This window comes from Gigantopelta aegis, chromosome 3, assembly GCF_016097555.1.
Source record: "Gigantopelta aegis isolate Gae_Host chromosome 3, Gae_host_genome, whole genome shotgun sequence".
In the NCBI taxonomy this organism is placed as follows: domain Eukaryota; kingdom Metazoa; phylum Mollusca; class Gastropoda; order Neomphalida; family Peltospiridae; genus Gigantopelta; species Gigantopelta aegis.
Window position 1 is genome coordinate 19,920,703 of NC_054701.1, and position 21,182 is coordinate 19,941,884.

The 21,182-nt window shown below is 36.8% G+C and overlaps 1 protein-coding gene across 8 annotated transcripts in view; it reads left to right on the forward strand.

Moving 5' to 3' along the window:
- Window positions 1–21,182, forward strand: part of LOC121367658 (small G protein signaling modulator 1-like) — an 81,832-nt gene that overhangs the window by 43,702 nt on the left and 16,948 nt on the right. For 4 of the 8 annotated variants that reach the window (XM_041491956.1, XM_041491959.1, XM_041491964.1 and 1 more), the window contains exons 7-11: window positions 836–976; window positions 4,899–5,035; window positions 15,229–15,296; window positions 16,306–16,470; window positions 18,413–18,475. In XM_041491956.1, the coding sequence (XP_041347890.1) occupies window positions 836–976; window positions 4,899–5,035; window positions 15,229–15,296; window positions 16,306–16,470; window positions 18,413–18,475 (574 nt within the window). The remainder of the gene's footprint in view (window positions 1–835; window positions 977–4,898; window positions 5,036–15,228; window positions 15,297–16,305; window positions 16,471–18,412; window positions 18,476–21,182) is intronic. The other 4 variants (XM_041491960.1, XM_041491962.1, XM_041491963.1 and 1 more) reach the window with 2 other exon arrangements.

The following is a 21,182-nucleotide window of genomic DNA, read 5'->3' on the forward strand; positions in this document are numbered from 1 at the left end:
ATCGTTCCTTCTCAAAATCGACCGTAAAACAACTTGAAATATGAAATTAGCGGGTGAGCCTTAATGCTGGCATGCATTTAAAACAGAATATACCGAAATACGACTCAATATTGGCATCGAGGTAAATCACCGCTAAAATACTGATACCGATCCTAAAATTATAATACTGCCCAGCTAAGCAGCTCCAACAGGCAAAAACATAACATTTTGATGTATTTTTCTTTTGTTTCCAAGTTACAATGTAAAGTTTGGAATTTTGACATCTAGTTGAGAATTTGTTACTTCATAATTATGTCCAAAACAACCCTCAGCATTATTTTTGTTTGGGGAATGTTACCCAGGGTTGAAGTCTATAGTGAGATGGAGATTTAAAAAAAAAAAATCATAATGAAAAAAACCACATTGAAAAACCAAGTGAAACAACTTTTTATTGTTAATGAAAAACATTTTTCACAGATTTATTACTCTGTACTTAAAAGAAAATGGTATTTGTGTCTGGTAAAGACCCTTCATTGATACCTGTATATCCATTTTAAAAAAAACTACTATATTTTAACATGACTCACAGTGAAAACATTTTGAAATTTACCTGATTAATATATACTGATGGAAAGAAATAGACCAAATTTAATTCGCTACTAGCGTAGTAATGTCTGTATTTCATACCAAGTTGTAATGTGGGATTGGATGTCTGTAGTGTTGACTGTGCTGCCTATATGTTCCCAGTCAACTTCTGACAATATGAATTGATTTTTGATGCAGTCATTATTTCTTGTTGCTATCTGTGTGAACCTTTATTTCTTTCCATCAGTATATATTGAAACTATTATTGTAGATAAAGGGTTTATCGAGTTCTAGCAGTGAAGACAGCCCGAAGGGAAATTTCCACATGTCGGCCAGGGAGTATGTCGAGTCGCTGCACCAGAACTCGAAAACAACGCTGCTATATGGGAAGAACAATGTGCAGGTTCAACCAGTAAGACATTTTAGCATGTGTAGTCAGTGTAGCTTAAACAGTCAGACATTTAGTACAAGTGTAGCTTAAATTGTCAGACATTTAGTACAAGTGTAGCTTAAACAGTAAGACATTTAGTACAAGTGTAGCTGAAACAGTCAGACATTTAGTACAAGTGTAGCTGAAACAGTCAGACATTTAGTACAAGTGTAGCTGAAACATAAGTAATTTAGTACAAGTGTAGCTTAAACAGTAAGACATTTAGTACAAGTGTAGCTGAAACAGTCAGACATTTAGTATAAGTGTAGCTTAAACAGTCTGTAAGACATTGAGTACAAGTGTAGCTGAAACAGTCAGTAAGTCAGCTAGTACAAGTGTAGCTTAAACAGTCAGATATTTAGTACAAGTGTAGCTGAAACAGTCTGTAAGTCAGCTAGTACAAGTGTAGCTGAAACAGTAAGACATTTAGTACAAGTGTAGCTTAAACAGTCAGACATTTAGTACAAGTGTAGCTGAAACAGTAAGACATTTAGTACAAGTGTAGCTGAAACAGTAAGACATTTAGTACAAGTGTAGCTTAAACAGTCAGACATTTAGTACAAGTGTAACTTAAACAGTCAGACATTTAGTACAAGTGTAGCTGAAACAGTCTGTAAGTCAGTACAAGTGTAGCTTAAACAGTCAGACATTTAGTACAAATGTAGCTGAAACAGTCTGTAAGTCAGTTAGTACAAGTGTAGCTTAAACAGACATTTACTACAAGTGTAGGTTAAACAGTCAGACATTTAGTACAAGTGTAGCTGAAACAGTAACACATTTAGTACAAGTGTAACTGAAACGGTCAGTAAGTCAGTACAAGTGTGACTTAAATAGTCCGTATGACATTTAGTATAAATGTAGCTTAAGTCAGTATGACATTTATTACAAATGTAGCTCAAACAGTCAGTAAGATATTTAATACAAGTGTAGCTTAAACAGTACAACATTTAGTACAAGTGTAGCTTAAACAGTCAGACATTTAGTACAAGTATAGCTTAAACAGTATGACATTTAGTACAAATGTGGCATAAACAGTACAACATTTAGTATAAGTGTGGCTTAAACAGTACAACGTTTAGTACAAGTGTAGCTTAAACAGTCAGTAATTTAGTACAAATGTAGCTTAAACAGTACAACATTTAGTACAAGTGTAGCTTAAACAGTACGACATTTAGTACAAGTGTAGCTTAAACAGTCAGTAAAACATTTAGTACAAGTGTAGCTTAAACAGTAAGACATTTAGTACAAGTGTAGCTGAAACAATACGACATTTAGTACAAGTGTGGCTTAAACAGTATGACATTTAGTACAAGTGTAGCTGAAACAGTCAGTAAAACATTTAGTACAATTGTAGCTTAAACAGTATAATATTTAGTACAAGTGTAGCTTAAACAGTACGACATTTAGTACAAGTGTGGCTTAAACAGTATGACATTTAGTACAAGTGTAGCTGAAACAGTACAACATTTAGAACAAGAGTAGCTGAAACAGTACGACATTTAGTACAAGTGGCATAAACAGTACAACATTTAGTATAAGTGTGGCTTAAACAGTACAACGTTTAGTACAAGTGTAGCTTAAACAGTCAGACATTTAGTACAAATGTAGCTTAAACAGTACAACATTTAGTACAAGTGTAGCTTAAACAGTACGACATTTAGTACAAGTGTAGCTGAAACAATACGACATTTAGTACAAGTGTGGCTTAAACAGTATGACATTTAGTACAAGTGTAGCTGAAACAGTACAACATTTAGTACAAGTGTAGCTTAAACAGTATGACATTTAGTACAAGTGTGGCTTAAACAGTATGACATTTAGTACAAGTGTAGCTGAAACAGTACAACATTTAGTACAAGTGTAGCTGAGACAGTGACATTTAGTACAAGTGTAGCTTAAACAGTATGACATTTAGTACAAGTGTAGCTGAAACATTATGACATTTAGTACAAGTGTGGCTTAAACAGTATGACATTTAGTACAAGTGTAGCTGAAACAGTCAGTGAAACATTTAGTACAAGTGTAGCTTAAACAGTAAGACATTTAGTACAAGTGTAGTTATGTAAGTTAAACAATTTAATATTTAGTGTTTTGCTTCGATGGTAATATATTTTCGTATGGGGGTTTAAACAGAAACATGTTTAGTATTAGTGTAGTTTAAGCAACACAACACTTAAACAGGTACTACAACATTAGCACTAATGTAGCATTTAGTACAAGTAGCATAAACAATATATATGGCTTCAGCAGATAAGATAATTTTAGCATTTGTAGCACATGTAGTGTGTGTACATGTATATGTAAGTCAAGCTTGGAAAATATATAGCATCAGTGTAGCATGACAGTAGCATATTAATATAGTGTTACGTCAAGCTTCAAGACATAGCATTACTGTATATTCAGTACTACAATAGGTTCAGCCTCTTTAGTGATTAGTAGATGTCCATATAGTCCAGACAGTAAAATATTTAGCAATGAATCAATCTAATTAAAATTAGCTCCACTATTACATGTGGATCTAACAGCAGCCAGTTGGAGCTCATGTCCAGTTGACCAATCAAAACCTTACTTGCAAAATCATGCCAGTGATTTGAATTTTTTTTTGAAAACATTCGGGATTATGCTGAGGGTATACGAAATGATTCGGGTGAATTATGAAGTATGCCGGAAACTAATTTCAATATAAAATTTTATATAAAATTTGTTTCAAGACGAAAAAAACCCCATAATGGTATAGCCATAAAATCTGTTTATACCAGTATACAATTCAGAGTTTATTACTGCACTTTTCCCTCTGTTTTTTCAATGTTGGTAATTGTAATTGGTCGATATTTAAATTGTTATTTATAGATGAAATGTCACATGGACATGGGAGTCCATGCAATGCTGTTAGATCTACTGGCATATACCAGTAGAGCTAATTTTAATCAGATTAGCACTGAATGTAGCTAAGTCTTGCTTAAAGTTAAACTATCGGCAGATACAGCTAGTAAAATATGTAGCATGTAAAATAAGTGCAGCAATATGTGAGCCATTGAGGTTCAAGTAGCACAACGATGTGTAGGTCTAGCCACAAACAAATTGAGCATGGGTGTTGAAAACTGCTAAAATAGATTTTATGCTTTTTGTATGCTGCTTTAAGTATTTTGATTATAGCCATTGATGATGCACCTCAGCTGGAATGGTAGTATTTTAGTGAGAAAAGAAACCTGCTGCATTCATGTAGGCAAGACTTAACAATTACTATCGAGGGATCTTTTTGTGCATTTTATCACAGGCAGGATAACTTCAATTATCAGGAATGGATCCTTTCAGGGATTTATTCAGGCATTCTGTGGGTCTGAACAAAGGCCCCCTTCCCAAAAGAAAATGGCATTCACAATTTCCAATTTTGTCACTTAGCATTCCCAACAGATGTCTGTTGTAATAAATTAATTTAACAACTTGGTGTACGACATGATTCAGTGGCTTGAAAACATCTCATGTATGGCTTGCTCGTACTAATTTTCCCATGAATGCCATCAGACATGGGATCCAGGCAAAATATCCTAGATAAACCCTTTGCCTTTCTCTGAATGTAAGATAGTATATATCACAGAATTCGATGTCTTACTCAAGTTTATAGAGCACGGGTCATGTCTGTGGTTACACCTACCAATTGTACCTATTAATACACACTTCCAAGTTGAAGCCAATAGTGTGATATACATTTAATACATTAAGTAGCAGTCTTAACATGGTAATGTTACCACTGCACTGCTGAGTCCAGAACTAATACATATAGCTACATGGTAAATTGAAAAATGGTGAAAAAAACTGCAACAGAAATGTACATTCACACATTTACTTTGTCACTGAATTTTTTTTTTTTTTTTTTCTTTTTCTTTTTCTGCTAAATTTGTAGGTCCAGAAGGAGGATGTGAAGCCACTGGCTGGCTACCTGTCGCTACACGAGAGCCCTGACGGCCTCATCATCATGTGGACGCCCAACCAGCTGATGAACGGCTGCTGCGAGGCCACAGACGAGGAAACTGACAGAAGGTGAGTCTCAAAACAACATACATCTCAGTCGCAAACTGAAGTTTGTTTTAGCTTATTTTACATATTTCAAGTATCTTCATAAAGAAAAGCATTTTGCAGTGGATGATTAAAGGAATATTGATTGGCTGGATGCTACTTTTTCCCCCTTTTTTTTAACTGCTGTCTAATTTTACTTCTGATATGGTGAGACAACTGCAGTGTTTGACAAATGATTGAGAAAGTCACTAGTCATCACAAAAGCTTTGCTTAGTGCCCTATGTATTATTAGTTTAGTAGGAAGATGGGGTTCCCATGCACCCCCAAAATATATTTTTCTAACTTACATTTTGGTAATCCTCAGGGTGTCTAGCAAACAAATTTTAATGTTCCCAACAGGAAATATTGTCCCATGGGTCCTTTTGGCGGGAAAAATCAAAATTCATTTACTAGACACTGAGAATAACAAAAAAGTAAGTTAGCAAAATATATCATGGAGGTGCTTGGGAACCCTATTTTCCTACTCGACTATATAGTAATACAGTTGATAATTTTTCCACTAGCTGAGACCAAAAAATCACTATCTGGGACCGAGGACAGAGGGCTGTTGAATTTGTTGAACCCTGAGACAAGTAGTGTGTTGAGAAGGATGGAGGGTGGCACTTGTGTTCAGTTCTGTAGAAATTGTTTTCAGTACGTACACTACACAACTGCAGATGGGGAAAATCACAAATTACCTCACATTTCAAGGGAGTTAATTTGTGGTCTTTTTTTTGTTGTTTTGTTTTAACCCAAAAAGCTATTTTAATGCAGGATTTTCAATGTTTATATAATAGCCTTTATTGAAATGATATTTGATTACAACTTAGCAAAACTTTTTTCTTTTTTTTTGTCTGATTTTAATTTGACTTTATTATATAAAGTTAACTTTTAAGTCAAAAATATGCTAGAGAATGTCAAACACCATTTAATCATGTTCTGTCATTGTTACTGTGTGTGTAAAACAAATTGGTTTTATTATTAAAGTTTTTGCTTGTAATTAATTTTCTATGTAACTATGTTATTTATATTATTTATACTTCAAATTAGCTTTGTTCACTTATTTAGTAGAAGCATTATTATTATTTTTTGTATTCTTTTCTTGGTGTTACCTGTGTGCTTATAACGAGATGCTAATTGGGCAGGTATTGAAAAGAAAATTACGTAAAACTTTGTAAGTAGCTATTTTAAACCCTGGCTTTTGGCTTGCTTCTCTCCAGATCTTTCCTTTTGCCTTTTTGAGCATATTTACAAGTAGGTTGAAATAAGAGGCAGTGTTTCCACCAGGATTTCCGATTCCTAATAGCAAGCATTCTTTATGACAGATTTTCCAACTAGGTGATTGATTTTAGTATTGCTCTTACCAAGAAATGCATACTTTGTGAAAAGAACTTTTAGAAACAGCTGTTTCATTTTTAATGTTATATTTTGAGTTTGTCTCCATTTATAATAAACTATAAGTCATAGTTCATCACAATGCATGCATAAAAAAAAAAAAATGAATTATATTTTTTGATTGAATTTTTTATTTTAAATTGTATTATAATTAAATTTATTGTATTGTTTAAAATTTTTGTCTTGCATTTGTGAAGTAAAAAGGTGAGATATAGGTCCTACTTTCCTGATGGTGCCAGTGGTGATAGGAATGGCATTGACTTTTCCATTAAAGTTTTGCATTTATATCCATTTCTCGCAAACTATAATTCCTACCTCAATGAAACTTGGTTTATAGTCGCACCTATGGATGTTCATCACAGTAAATCAAATGTGAAATTCTTGTTTTTAAACATGCATTAAGATGGACATCTATAGGTGCAATTGTCAATGACATGAGATACATTTATGGTAGGCGAAACATTTAATTCCTGTCATTTTACTTTACTGACAAATAATAATTAACAATATCATTCAAAAAGTTTCGCAATGCATCAAAGACACCATATAATTAGATTATATGGGTTTTTTTGGTTTTTTAAATTGCAAAAATGTTGAGAGTTTTTTAAATTCTTGAGACCCGAAATTGTGACAGCTCAATACTTTATAGTCTGTCCCATCTAAGGGATCTTCCTAGAAAAATGTTTTGTGTAAATGATTTCAGTTTTGTTTGACATAAAGAGAAAACTAAAAGTGTTTGGAAAATAACAAAAAAAAGACTATTTGTATGTCCAATTTATAAAACATTCGGCTCAGAAATAAATAACTTGTAGTAAATTTCATAGCATGAAAAAAGGCGTTACCTGTGGGACGGACTATAAGTAGGTCACATGTAAACAACCTTTGACAAGAAAATAACAAGCTATGCATAAATTTAAGGAAAGACTGACTGAATGTTGGTTTCATATGCTTGGATTTTATCTTAGTCTTATTCAGCTTACCGTACTAGCACAACAACAATGCTATACGACCCTGAGTTATAACCTTTACTGCAGAATTATCTCCCCTTGCCGGATGTATAACCTTCACCTGCGCATGGGTAGACAGTATATCCTCGTTTTTTGTTAAATTGTTAAATTGTTTATTAATTTGTAATTTTGTTTTACTCTGTCATACGAGGTCTTTTGGGTGATTTACACAGGGGGTTAATGTCTGACACGGCTTCCTCAGGTTCCAACCGGTTGGTTGTGTGTGCCGAGGGGGGTTGTCTTAAACGACTGCCCCAGTTTGATCAGCATTTGTTATGTCGGGCATGTTGTTCTTGTTGTTTTGAACGCCAGTGTCATATCTGTGTAAATTGGTCCCCCTCCACGTGGGGGAAGGCTAAGAAGCTGTCAAAAGACGCCGAGCGTAAGAGGATAATTAGACATGAACGGGACGGGCGGAGCACAGTGGCAACCTCCGGGGTCGTGCTCCATACCGATTTGCCGTCGGTCGGTAAGTCGGTGTCCAGTTCAAAGTTCTCGCGGACAAGTGGTAGGCGCAAGGGCGCCTCCTCGTCTGTTCGCCATCTTCATGGTGATACCAGTAAACCCGAAGCGCCGCTTGGCACGGAGGGGGCGCTGTTGATCCCTGCTACGGCTGAAGCAGAGAAGGTTTCTTCCAGGTCGGGTTCCGTTCCACCTGGGGATTTGCTTTTGCCTCCGTCGGTGGAGGCGGTGCCTGTTACGGTTGTAACGAGGGCGTCAGTCGGAGTGAGTGCAGTCGTGGCAGGAACGACTGTGTCTCTCAGTTCCGACTCCCATCTTGCTGATGGGGGCAGGGTTATCGGTCCTTCTGTGGAGGGGTCGATTGGCTCTAGGATGAAGTCCGCTTCGGTGATCGAGCCACTTGGCGAAATCACGAAGTCTCACAAAGTTGTCTCGGTCACGGAGCCGGGTGGCATTGTTTCGGGTGCGATGCCAGTGGGCGTCCCTTCTGTTGTTGGGGCGCCTGTACAGCGTCATCAACTTTTAGATCGTTCGCACGTGGCTACGTCAACTGGGTTGGCTAATCCACACGTGGTACGTTGGGTTCAGAATTCGCCGCAGAATTCATACGTGTATGAATTTCCTGACGGTCCGGTTCAACCGACACCACCAGTCCTGTTGTCTGCTTCGGCAGGGATCAGGGAAACTGCAGCTTTCTTGGGTGTGCCTGTGTCTACACCGATGGTCAATCCGAACCTGTCAGATCAGGGTAGAGGTTCCAGGCATTATCCCTTGACTGCGTGGGCGGAACCTTTCGTTCAGGGTCCGATGGTTTCGGGTCGCCCTCAGGGGCGGACTCGGAGGGACTATGTTTCTCTTTTTGAGAATTTCATGGCCTGGCTAGGGGAATTGCCTCCACCAGTCCCTCCACCGCCGGGGTTTCCAGCGAGACCGGGGTTGGACCACTTTGCAGATTCGGCCGGTCTGCATTGTCCTGCCCATGCAGTTTCGTTTCCGTTACGGTCAGCGCATGGTGCGTCGTTTGAAAAAATTTCTTCTTCAGAATAGGATGTTCCCTCCGAATCAGTGTGTCGTTCGGGGGAAGGGTCGGCACCAGGTTCGGTGCTCGGTGAGATTCCCAATTTGGCCGATGGTACGCCAGATGGCGATTATGATTACCAGGTGGTTCTTGGTTTTGTACGGGAACAGGTCCAACTGGTGTGTGCGGATGCAATTCCGTCGGAGGAGGCTGTTCAGTCTTACAAGGGTGTTTCGTTTGGAAACCAGCCTTTAGCGATGGACGCTCTGCGGCAGGATTTCGGCTTGCCGTTAGAGCACGAGGCGCATGAATCTCTTGCGGAGATTGATGCTTTGATTGCGGGTAGCGATCGTATTTTGGGGGCGGTGGTGGAAGAGTTTCCCGCAGTGTTAGCTACCAGGAAACTGTTGTCTGCGGCGAAGGTTTTGTCCACGTCTTCGTATAAGTCATTGGGACCTTCCTTCCTTTCACATCCAGCGGTCGTTTCCGCTAGGGTGAAGGCAGACTGCCACCCATCTTCTAATGTCAGTGTGCCACTCACGGATTTAGAGACTTTGGAGAGGTTATCTAAACTTCTTTTTCAAATCAATAACCATGCATGTTCCAATCCATCAGGATTTTTGGAAGTACTTGCGGTTCCTCTACGACGGCAGAGATTACGAGTTTCAAGTTCTGCCGTTCGGATTGGCCACAAGCCCTCACGTCTTTACTCGGGTAGTAAAGGCAGTGGTGGGGCGTGTACATCTGTTGGGTATACGGATGCACAATTACCTGGACGATTGGTTAATTCCGGCGGCGTCACAGACGGCATGTCTCGTGGGTGTGGAGTTCGTGATCGACATGATTCTCCGATTGGGGTTTATTTCCAATTGGGTCAAGTCGGAATTAGTGCCAACGTAGGTTTTCACTTATCTCGGGGTGGTTTTCAACCTTGTGGAGGCGTCCGTTCTTCCGACGGATTCGCGACTTCACAATTTCACGACGTTGGCGCAACATCTTCTGGTGGAGCAAAGTGCGTCGGTACGCACGCTCCATGTGTTGATAGGCCATCTCGAATTGCTGGCGGCGCTGAATGTGCGGTTCAGACAGTTCAAGAGACCGCTTCAGTGGCATTTGTCCCGGGTGTGGGATGGTCTCAGCTGGGATTTGGGGCTTTGGTTCATTCTTCCGATCCAAGAGTGTCTAGTGGACAAGTGTATGTCCTAGGCCGTTCCTTTACACCCACTTTCTCCAGAGTTGGTCCTGTTTACCGATGCTTCCCTCGAGGGGTTCGGTGCACACCTTTTGGATCAACATCTGTCAGGGGTGTGGACTCCTTCAGAGAGGAGTCGTCACATTGGAGATGGAAGCATTGCGTCGCGCTTGTCTCCATTTCAAGACTGTTATTCGACATCGTTGAATTTTGTTGAGGTCGGACAACACGTCGGTTGTTGCGTACCTCAATCGGTGGGGAGGCACCAAATCCCTGTCATTGAGTCTTGCGGCTTTGAAGATTCTGGAATGGTGTGACGATTGGGGAGTGGTGTTATCGGCCAAACACATTCCTTCGTCCGTGAACGTCTTGGCGGACGCTTTGAGTCGTCGTTCCCCGGTTCAGACGGAGTGGATGTTGCACCGGATGGTGGCTTATCTAGTTCTTCAGTTGTGGGGGAGTCCTCAACTCGATATGTTTGCCACTCGCCTGAACAATCAGTTGCCAGTGTTTGTATCGCCGGTAACAGACCCACTGGCACTGGAGTACGATGCGTTGAGCATGGACTGGACGGGACTGGATTTTTACGCCTTTCCCCCTCCGGTTCTGCTTGGCAAGGTTCTGGCAAAGATCAGACAGCAACCTTGTCGTGTCACGCTCGTAGCCCCGAGTTGGGCAGCTCAAGCCTGGTTTCCTCCGCTCCTGTCACTTTTAGTGCTGGAGTCGGTGCGGTTGCCGTTAATACCCGATCTGCTCAGTCAGAGACTGCGTCGGACAGAGTGGCATCCGAAGCCGGAGGTTTTCCGACTTCACGCATGGCGGTTTTCGGGGTATCCCTCCGAAACCAAGGCTTTTCTAAACGGGTTGCTCTCGGAGAGGGTCTACCAGTGTCACTGGCGTGCTTGGGTTCGTTGGGTGACTGAGAGGGACGTGGATCCCTTGTCACCTACTGTTAATGACTTAGCTGAGTACTTTCTGGCTCTTGTCCAAGAAAGACAGCTGAAGGTTCAAACAGTGAGAAGTCACCGGTCGTCCATTTTCACTACTCTGAGGCAGTGTGGACGTCAAGATTTCTCAACGAATCTCGTGTTGCATGACTTGCTTAAGTCGTTGCAAAACATGGTTGAGAAGCCTTCCATTTTGCCTAAATGGAATGTTTTTCTGGTTCTTCATGCACTCAAAGGCAAGCCCTACGAGCCTTTGAAATTCGCCAGTCTTCGTCATTTGACGTGGGAAACTTTGTTTCTGGTCTCGCTAGCGGCTTGCCGTCGTATTAGTGAGATTCATGCTTTTTTGCATGATTTGGTGGATTACAATACGGACGGGTCAGTTGCGTTACGTACTGATCCTGTTTTCGTGGCTAAGAACCAGGTGCCAGGGGAAGAGTTTCCTCTGGCCATCATTCAATGTTTATCTCGTACGCTTTCTGCGGATAATTCTGATAGACTTCTTTGTCTGGTGCGGGCTTTGAAAATCTATTTGGAGCTTACTAGAAATCTCCGGCAAGACACGAAGAGACTCTTTATCTCTTTCACTCGCCAACCAGGAGACATTACGAAGAGTGCTTTGTCGAGATGGATTGCTGCAACCATCAAACTGGCATATGAGAAGGCGGGTGATCATGTTCTGCAGAATTTCTCCGTTTGACCTCATGAGATTCGGGCGATTTCTGCTTCCCTTAATTTCCATGATTCTTTGGACATTTTCAAGGTCATGAGTGCGGGGTTTTGGAAAGGTCGACACACGTTTGACCGGTTTTATTTCCGTGATATGGCTGTTGGTCCGGACGGAACTCGGCGGATTCAATCAGTCATTGCAGGGCAGCAAGTCATTTCGGTGCGCAGGGCCACGAGTAGGGGCGACCCTTATTTCGTCCGGTCACTACCGGCAGTCTTTCTGGGAGATAGTTCTCCACCTCCTGTTTGGAGAGTGGGGGGTGGATGGTTGACTATCTGGGGCAGTCAAGTGTCTTTTACCATTACTTGGTGTGCGGGTTTCCTCACCTTGTTAACTTGGTTTACTTTTAATTGGGGTTGTAGTTCTTCAATTTAAAAGTCACTTTGACATTTTATACCTCGTATGATGTGGGTTGCTTTTTCACTGTATCATTACTTGAGACGAACACTACTGGTTGAATGGGTAAGTCCTCCTTGTTTTCTTACCTCCTCCCTTTAATGTTAAATTCTCGTGCTTTAACGGTGTTATATCACGTCTGTTATAGCATTGTTGTTGTGCTAGTACGGTAAGTTGAATAAGACTATTAGAAAATTTGTTTCTAATTTTCATTATTATTCATACTTACCTAGTACTAGCACAAGAACAATGCTATACGACCCTGAGTTATAACCTCCACTGCAGAATTATCTCCCCTTGCCGGATGTATAACCTACACCCGCGCATGGGTAGACCGTATATCCTCGTTATCGATTCAAAGTCCGGAATGACTGAATCAAAAAAGACCTCCCTCGGTTGGGTGGGAGGTAACGGTTGTTGTGCTAGTACTAGGTAAGTATGAATAATAATGAAAATTAGAAACAAATTTTCTAAAATATGCTAAAAAATTACCTGTCAGTTTTAGCATTTTTTATCCAGAGGGTAAAATGAATAAAAATTGATTTTAAAAAGGAAAACAGTAGTTTAGAGATTCCTATATACATTGCAAAGAGTGTAAATGTAACAGTGAAACGCAGTGTTCAGTGGTAATTCATTTATCATTGTGTATACAATGTCTGTAGAAATTATTTGTCGCAAGATTCTGAAGAAGGTAACAGGACAGAATCATGGAACTCTGTACCATAAAAAAAAAGAAATTGACGGAAGATTATACAAAATATAAAATCCTGGTGGAAAGCCTGGGTGTTTGAATTAGACCATCACTTGTGATTTAGGTTGAAGGGATGTGTTTGCGTGCTAAATTTAGATGGCTAGAGAATGCATGAATTATGTAATCTGTCACAATCTGGTATTGTGTCTTAATTTTCTCGGAGCATTGTCTAATTGTATTATTCCCATCATTAAAAAGAAGTTCCGTTGTATTCAACCTAAGATTTACAATTTTAAAAAATCATGGGGAGGGGGTGGTGGTTGCTGGTTTTTTGTTTGCTTTTTAGCTTTTTAACAAATATTTAAAAGTGGTTATTGTTTTATTTTGAGATGTAAAATATAGTGACTTGAAATTAATATCAGAACAGTGTGATTATATAATATATGTTGTTTATAGTAATTAATTTATTAAAGTTATTATTAATTGCAAGTTCTTAAGCATTTTGTTTTGTCTTATTGAATGAATAAATGTTCTGTGATACTCCAGTACACAAAAAAAGAGAGAAGGAAACAGTACATCGTCTATTTAGAGTAAAAAAACTAGGTACTTTAGAGATGACAGGGCAATAAATTGAATCAGTCTTACTTGGTAACTACGTGAGTGGCCATTGGATGCCATTAATCTGACAACAAGTTGTTTCAAGATGTATTAAACAACAAGTTGTAAGATAAATGGTATCTAATAAACACAAATGCAAGGAGCATTTTGTTCAGTATTGCATCGCGATTTTGCTACACAGGTTTCAGAGATCACTACACAATTTTAAAGCATTAAACAGTGGTTGCTAATAAACTTTCAACTAACTAGAAATATCGCTAATCAAGATTTTGAAAACAAAATGTTCCCTGGAATGTAGTATTCTATTTCTTGCACAGCCTCAAAAACATGTACTGGGGTGTCATTAAACAAACATTCTATCATTACCTTTCTTTAGAGCTAGTTGAATTTTATTATATAACATTTAGTGAAATATCTTAAAATATCAGTGAAATAAAAGTGTTATCAGTCACTCAGTGACAATAACACATTTTAGAGTGAAAATTTAACTATTTCACTCTAAAATGTGTTATCGTCACTGTAGAAAGTATTACGTTCAGTGTAAGAAAGCTGGAACTATTTTGCTTCTGGTATTTTAAAAATAAAGGTAAGTTGTCAAAAGTTATATAATAAATAGAATATTTCATGTTTTTTCACGCAAGTGTGACTCGTGAGATACGATTGCAAACTTCACGAGATGAGATATAAATCATATTTGACAAAAACATGAAATATCCTCTATATGTATATATTTTTGTTTCTGGTTTTGTTACGTACCTGTACTGATAACAACATGGTAGGCTGCTATATACATTATCAGCAGACCTATGTGTACATCATTGTAGTAATGTAGGTATTAAACAGAGAAATATGGCTCTTAATGAATAGGTGTCAGTTGTACAGTTTTATGAAATACTTGCATGAACAGAAAAATAATTGCACTTAATTCTTAAATAACACGGAGATGAACTTGAACAATTATAATGGAGATTGGTGAAAGAGAGCATGGGGTTGACTTGTGCATGGCATTTTGTTCTTGATGGACAAATATACAGTCATATATTCAGTAGTTAATTAACATACCAGCATGAAACATATATTGGTTATAATGGCTATTGAGTGTCGAACAAAGATACATAGATGACTAATATAAATAGATAAAATATTAATATAACTGTCTAAATTCTGTATTTATTAATTTTGTGTTTATTATAAAATAAAAAATAGGCTTAAAATATGAATAATTAATTTTAATGGTAGTCCATCTTAAAGACAAACAATGGGATATTAGATGAAAGGTAAAATATGTTATATACTGTAATAAAGTTAATGTAAGTGTTTGTCTGTAATCTAGCCTTTGTTAATGTTAGATGAAATAACCAAATAACCATGATTAAAAATGTACTGAAGTGTCCTTAATTAAGCAAACATTTCTTTCCTTTGTTCCTTTCTTTATGGGTTCTGGTGTGTGAATTCTATTATCAATTATGTCTGTAGCATTATGTTTTATATCATTTGTCTGAGAAATAAGGGTTTACTGTTATGCTTTGTTGCCGTAGAAATGTCTACTAAATTAAGTAATTACAAGACCTGTGCCCATTGGCCTCGGTTTGTACATAGGTGGGTGACGACTTGGACACACAAATGGTACAGAATGCTGGTATATTAAAATCTGGAAATGCATATGATTTGTTTTTGTAATTTTTAAGTTAATAATTTGTGTGTGTACTTATTTATTTGCAGTATGTTCTGGGAGTTTGCAATGACAGTCTGTGTTGATGAAATAGTGTACATCCACTGTCACCAGCAGCGTAAGTAGGCTTTCTCTTTCTAGGAACCCAAAATACAGTAATTAAACTGAATATTTCTGCTAAACGTGTAGCTGACAAACAAACAAAAAAGAGCGAGAAGTCATTACTTTTAAATTACTACTAAAATGATATGGGAGCAGGATGGAACTTGGTGGAATGATCACTTGTAATGTAGTAGGTTAATTCCCATTGATGCTCTGACTGTTATTTCCAGTTAAAACCACTACTCAAATGCTTGGTGTTTCTAGTCTTGAACACTGCATAGATTTTAGAAGAATCATTATTAATTAAATTTAGCCATGTGGGTATATGATATTGTTATAAATTTGACATTTCATGGAATAATGAAATTTAAAAAAAAAAGAAAAAAAAGTAAAACAAATGATGAATTTTTGTTTTAGTCTGTGTGACGATCACAGCTTTCTTCTGTAGCACTACTCTAGGCCTGATTTTTTGTTGACAGTTCAACCACAATTCATGGTTCGAATTTGGGTTGAGAGAGAATCAACTGAAATTTGTGTTCCGTGTTAACGATTACAGATCTCAATTGAAATTCTCTTTGAACTAAATCCATTTGCACATGAAGTCATTTCTGACATGATCAAAGCCTCTTATATTTGATCCACCGACGAGAAATGAGGCCTGTGTCTAAATTGGTTAAACAGGGTGCTGAGATGTATGTGTCATTAAACAAACATTCCTGGGGGCGGGAAGTAGCCCAGTGGTATAGTAGTCACCTGATGCACAGTCGGTCTGGGATCAATCCTCTTCGGTGGGTCCAGTGGGCTATTTCTCATTTCAGCCAGTGTACTTCAACTGGTATATCAAAGGCCGTGATATATGCTACCCTGTCTGTGAAATGGTACATATAAAATATCTATTGCTACTAATGGAAAAATGTTACGGGTTTCCGCTAAGACTACTAGTAAAAAACACCCACAAATGCTTAACATCCAATAGCAAAACAAAACAAAACTTTAACAAACATTCCATTCCTCTCTCCTTCCAGCTGACTGTGGTGGCACCATTGTTCTCGTTGGTCAAGATGGCGTCCAGCGTCCTCCCATCCACTTCCCAAAGGGAGGTCACCTACTGGCGTTCCTGTCCTGTCTGGAGACCGGTCTATACCCCCGCGGTCAGCTCGACCCCCCACTGTGGGCGCAGCGCGGCAAAGGTAATCACATGGGCAAGTGTCATTTGTTATAGTCACTCGTTTCTCTTCTTCACTGGTCACTGTTATATTGCATCGAACACTGGTGAAAGTCTTGGATGACTATTCACCAAATCAGATCAAACAGTAAATGGTTTGTTTAAATTTTCTGTAATGAATATTAACTTTGCTGCCTTTCAAGGAGGGTTGTTTCAGTAGTAAGTCAACTGTTCATTTGTTTTATTAACACTGGTTAATATGTATTTGACCATTTGATTAATCTAAATGAAATCTACCTAAGACTGCTGGTTTTCCAGATTGTTTTATCTCTGGTTAAGGTTTTTTGGGGCGGGGGGGGGGGGGGGGGAATACATTGTCTTCTTCTTCTTTTTAAAATCAAGTATCAATAGGTTTTTTTGCCTTATTTATTGCAAATATGAAATATTAAAATTTTTAACTTGGTGTCATTTAATGCTAAGACAACGATTATAACAAATAAAGTTTGAAAAGTGACTAAAATAATAATACTTTGTTGCTCCTCTTCACAGATACACGTAGACGTAGCTTATTATTTTAAAAGTTCAGGACCAAGTTTGATTGATCAGTGTGTTTTACAATACTGCTTTTGCAGTCATGTAGTTTCAGCTTTAATTGTTTGTGTTTCATTATAATCTAGGCTCTGCTTCTAGTTTTAAACCAGGGCTGAAACGAACACTGACTTTTCATTGTGCTATATATCGGGCTCCATGCTTACAAAGAAACATTGGGAATCTAGCTACAGACTTTCGAACCTATCTAAGCACTACAATATTGTAAAACAATTACAATATTGCAAAACCATCGTAGGCTCCGACATGACTATGACCCAATGCAATAGCCTACAATGGTTTTATGATATTGTAGCGGTAAAATGGCTTTGAAAGTATGGGCTCTGGACTTGGTTCTAAGTTTAACTCTTAATGTCAGACCTCAACGTGCCCACTATGTTTGTGGTAAAGACCAGACGCTAAGTTTTAAAAGTATGGGCCCTGATGTTCTTGATTTTCATTCTTTTATAATGAAATCCTTATTTTTTGTAGTTTGGTAAAAAAAAACAAAAAAAACATTCTACTTGAAAACAATGAAGTTTTTACTCTTACCAATAACAGTTTTTTTATTTATTGTAACAAATAAAAGTTTTTGCAGTGAAAACCTTTCAGGCTATCATTTAATTTACTGCATATTTTTATTGCCATATTTTCTTCTTATTGTTTCAAGATATGACAAGTTTTTTCTTAGGGTTATTAAGTGTCTTTTCATCATCTGGATGTATCCTATTTAAGGAAAAGTCTTGTTGGTGTTACACAGAATAAGAAACCTATATGGTTATATTGTCAGTTTTATCACAACCCTCTGAACTAAGAGACATTGTTTTTAGTTTTTATTTGTAGATCAGATATTGTGCATACACAATCTACATTTATTTTTCTTAATGAATGTACTTAGATTTCTAACACAGGCAGACATACTATTAATGTATTCAGTGTTCTTTATTACATATAATTAAATCAGATTATTAATGTGAACATACATTGTGTAGTCTTCAGATTTCATCGAATTCATTTTGTGAACTTACAATTATATATGATATTTATTTTGTCATTATTGCTATAAAAATTTGGAACAAAGTTTAATTTTAATGACCATTTAAATATCAAACTACTATAAAAAAAAAAAAAAATTCAAATTCTTTCTGTAAATTTTTAGGTATTAAAACATTTATTTTCTCATTAGTGCAAGCTTCAAAATTCTTCAAGGTATCCAAATTAAACATCAAACAACAGACCGTACATATACTTACTAGTAAATCTGAAAATAGATTATTTTTCATGTTCTGTCTTTTTTTAATTATTATTTATAATGTTGCTTTTAGTTTGTTGGTATAGTTGTAAGTTGCATGATAACATTGCAATTTGTTTAAACACAGTCACTCACCAAACATCGAGTTTTGATATGAGCAGGCGTTCCTATGGCAGAGACAGCAAGACAGGTTAGTTGATATTTTGTCTCCGCCACAACAGCCTTGCATGCCGTCGGTTAATACAGTTAATCCAAGTCATCGGGCAGTCTGCTAACAGTCGTATTACACACTTGGCAAGTTGCGGCTAGATGCAATAGATAGATCTTGTGTATCCCATGTTATTTTTTCAACCATCCATGAGTTATGAACTATTTTATAAACCTTAAAAAAAGATGGTGTAAAATGTTTATAGTTCCTGAAATAAATATTTGAATATATTTTTTCAGTTTTGTTGCGCAAAATTTGATAATAATACATCAAGTTATTGAAAATATTTACTGTGTAAATTAACAAATATATCGCCAGAGTAGTAATTAACAATATTAAGGGAAATAACTCATGTCAGAGTAAATACATTGCATGTGATGTTGCACAGTACATTAGGTTTCCAGTTAGTTGGTTATCTCCCGTTATGCAAATATGGAAATTTGTGAGTTAAAATTTGAAAAATGGCTCATAATTATCATCTTATTTTATCATTTAAAAAACGTTGCTATACTAAAGAACAGGTAGTTCGATAATGAAGAGTATTGGCATTAGTAATTAATTACAGCTTTGACATGACACAAGCTTCTAGTAATGATAACTGTTTTATAAAATACTTGTAACTAATGTAAACATATTTTGTTATACTTCACAAATTACTATTTCAAAAATGGTCAGCTTACTAGTATTTTATGTGCAGTGCAATTAACACAACACATTAGCTTTTTTGCTTATACTAACTTCAATTGATCTAAGTGCGTAGAAACACGAAAAGTGTTTAGCTTTTCACTAGTCTAGTTATAGTCTGTAGTAGACGTTTATGTTATTGTACTTTAGAATATGTCTTGCTGTTTCTGTTTTTATCTATTTTCTTTCTTTTTTTTTTTTTTTTTTTTGTGTGGGTGGGGTATAGCAATTTTAGTCATTTTAAAATAAAATTACTTTTTCACCCCCTTTTTTATAATCGGTGAAAGGTCAGTACTCTATTGCAGCTCTTGGTTTTTGCAAATATACTGGACAAAGTGAACTTTATGAATACAGTGGAAACTAATATTACAGACAACCCTTCCTGTTAAACATACTTTCCTGACTCTGTGGCTATTATAACATATATTTTGCTAATAGACCTTTTTTAATAATTAAAATGACATACTAATAATATTTTCTGGCTTTAAATATCCACATAACCAATATAGTTCTTGTCCTAATATTTATAATATGGTAAATCAAATCGATTTTGCATCCAGTAATTTTGTATTTATATTACAAGTTATTACTCACATGGTTTACAAAGAACGGTTGCATATAAATATCATATTTTCCCACACTATTGTTACAGTGGCAGACATATTAGATGGAACAAAGGTGGTTGTTTTAACGAAGTCTGACAGTAGTTGGTCACCAAAACCAGGTGGATAAATTAGTGCTGGCAGCTGGGTTAATTGCCAATAACTCGTAAAAACAAGAACTGACAAGAGCAGTTTCAATATTACACTCGTTGCTTGGCAGCAGCATTACAATGCAAACATAATATTTTTTATTAATGTTGAAGTGATGTTTAGCATTGGTCGATAACTTTGTCCAGTATATTTAGGCCAGTATTTTTTTATTATTCGGTTTACGAACCCACCGACATAAATTTTGCTCAAATACTTTTTTTTATTTTTTTGCCACCAACTTCCACAAATAGCTCTAAAGAAAAAAAAAGTTACCATTCTAGTCTATTGTGGCGCATTTCGTAAGGTAACAGTGAGAAATAACACTTATTTCATCAATAAATATACCGTTGTAGATACAAATTGTTAATTTGTCTTCGGTCGCTCTCTTTTGGTCCGATTCGCTATTTTGCTCCGATTTTTATGCACTGCACGGTTGCGCACAGAGATGCCTTGTCAATCTTATTTTGTTACAAAGAATCCACATCTATTAAAGTAGCCATATTAAAAAAAAAATCACCCCTACTGATACACCCCAAACAGGTTTTTTTGGGGTTTTTTTTCCTTCCTCCTACCTTTGTGCACAAAAGTTCTTGCTCGTAAACCTAAAAATTAAAAAATACTGGCCTTACTACAATGAAAAAAATAATGTGTATTTTTTTATCTTTATTAATTGTTTCAGAAGTTAAATTAATTGCATGCTGTCATGTATATACTAATAATTCACAATGAATTTGTTAAGAGTTGGGTTTATTTCAATGTTTCTTATATATGTATGTATAAGTTTGATATTTCTGATGATTTTGTAATGGTGAAATACATGTATATGCACTAGTCTGTAAATGACTAGTATGAACGGTATTAATGTTATTATTGTATTTACACTAATACGTGAAAAACAAGAACAATTGACAACCTATGTTTTAAGATATTGCATGATTTTGTTTCCTCCTTTAAAAAAAAAAAATTAAATGCCAGGATTTTTATTTTAAGAAATTTATTTTTGAAATTGAGTACTATAAAAATTGTTACTTTTTGTCAAATGTACAATGTTATGTACATATATTTAAAATTTAACTTTCAAATCGACTTCTACCTAATCTTGAAATTTAAAAAAAAAATCTCTATTCCAGTATTATTTTTTAACACTATAAACATTTAGTAATATATGGCCAAAAGCTAAATCACCTTTCATTATTATAAGCCCCAAATGTTAGTACGTCTGTTCACAGTTACAGCTCTAGGGAAGAGCACAT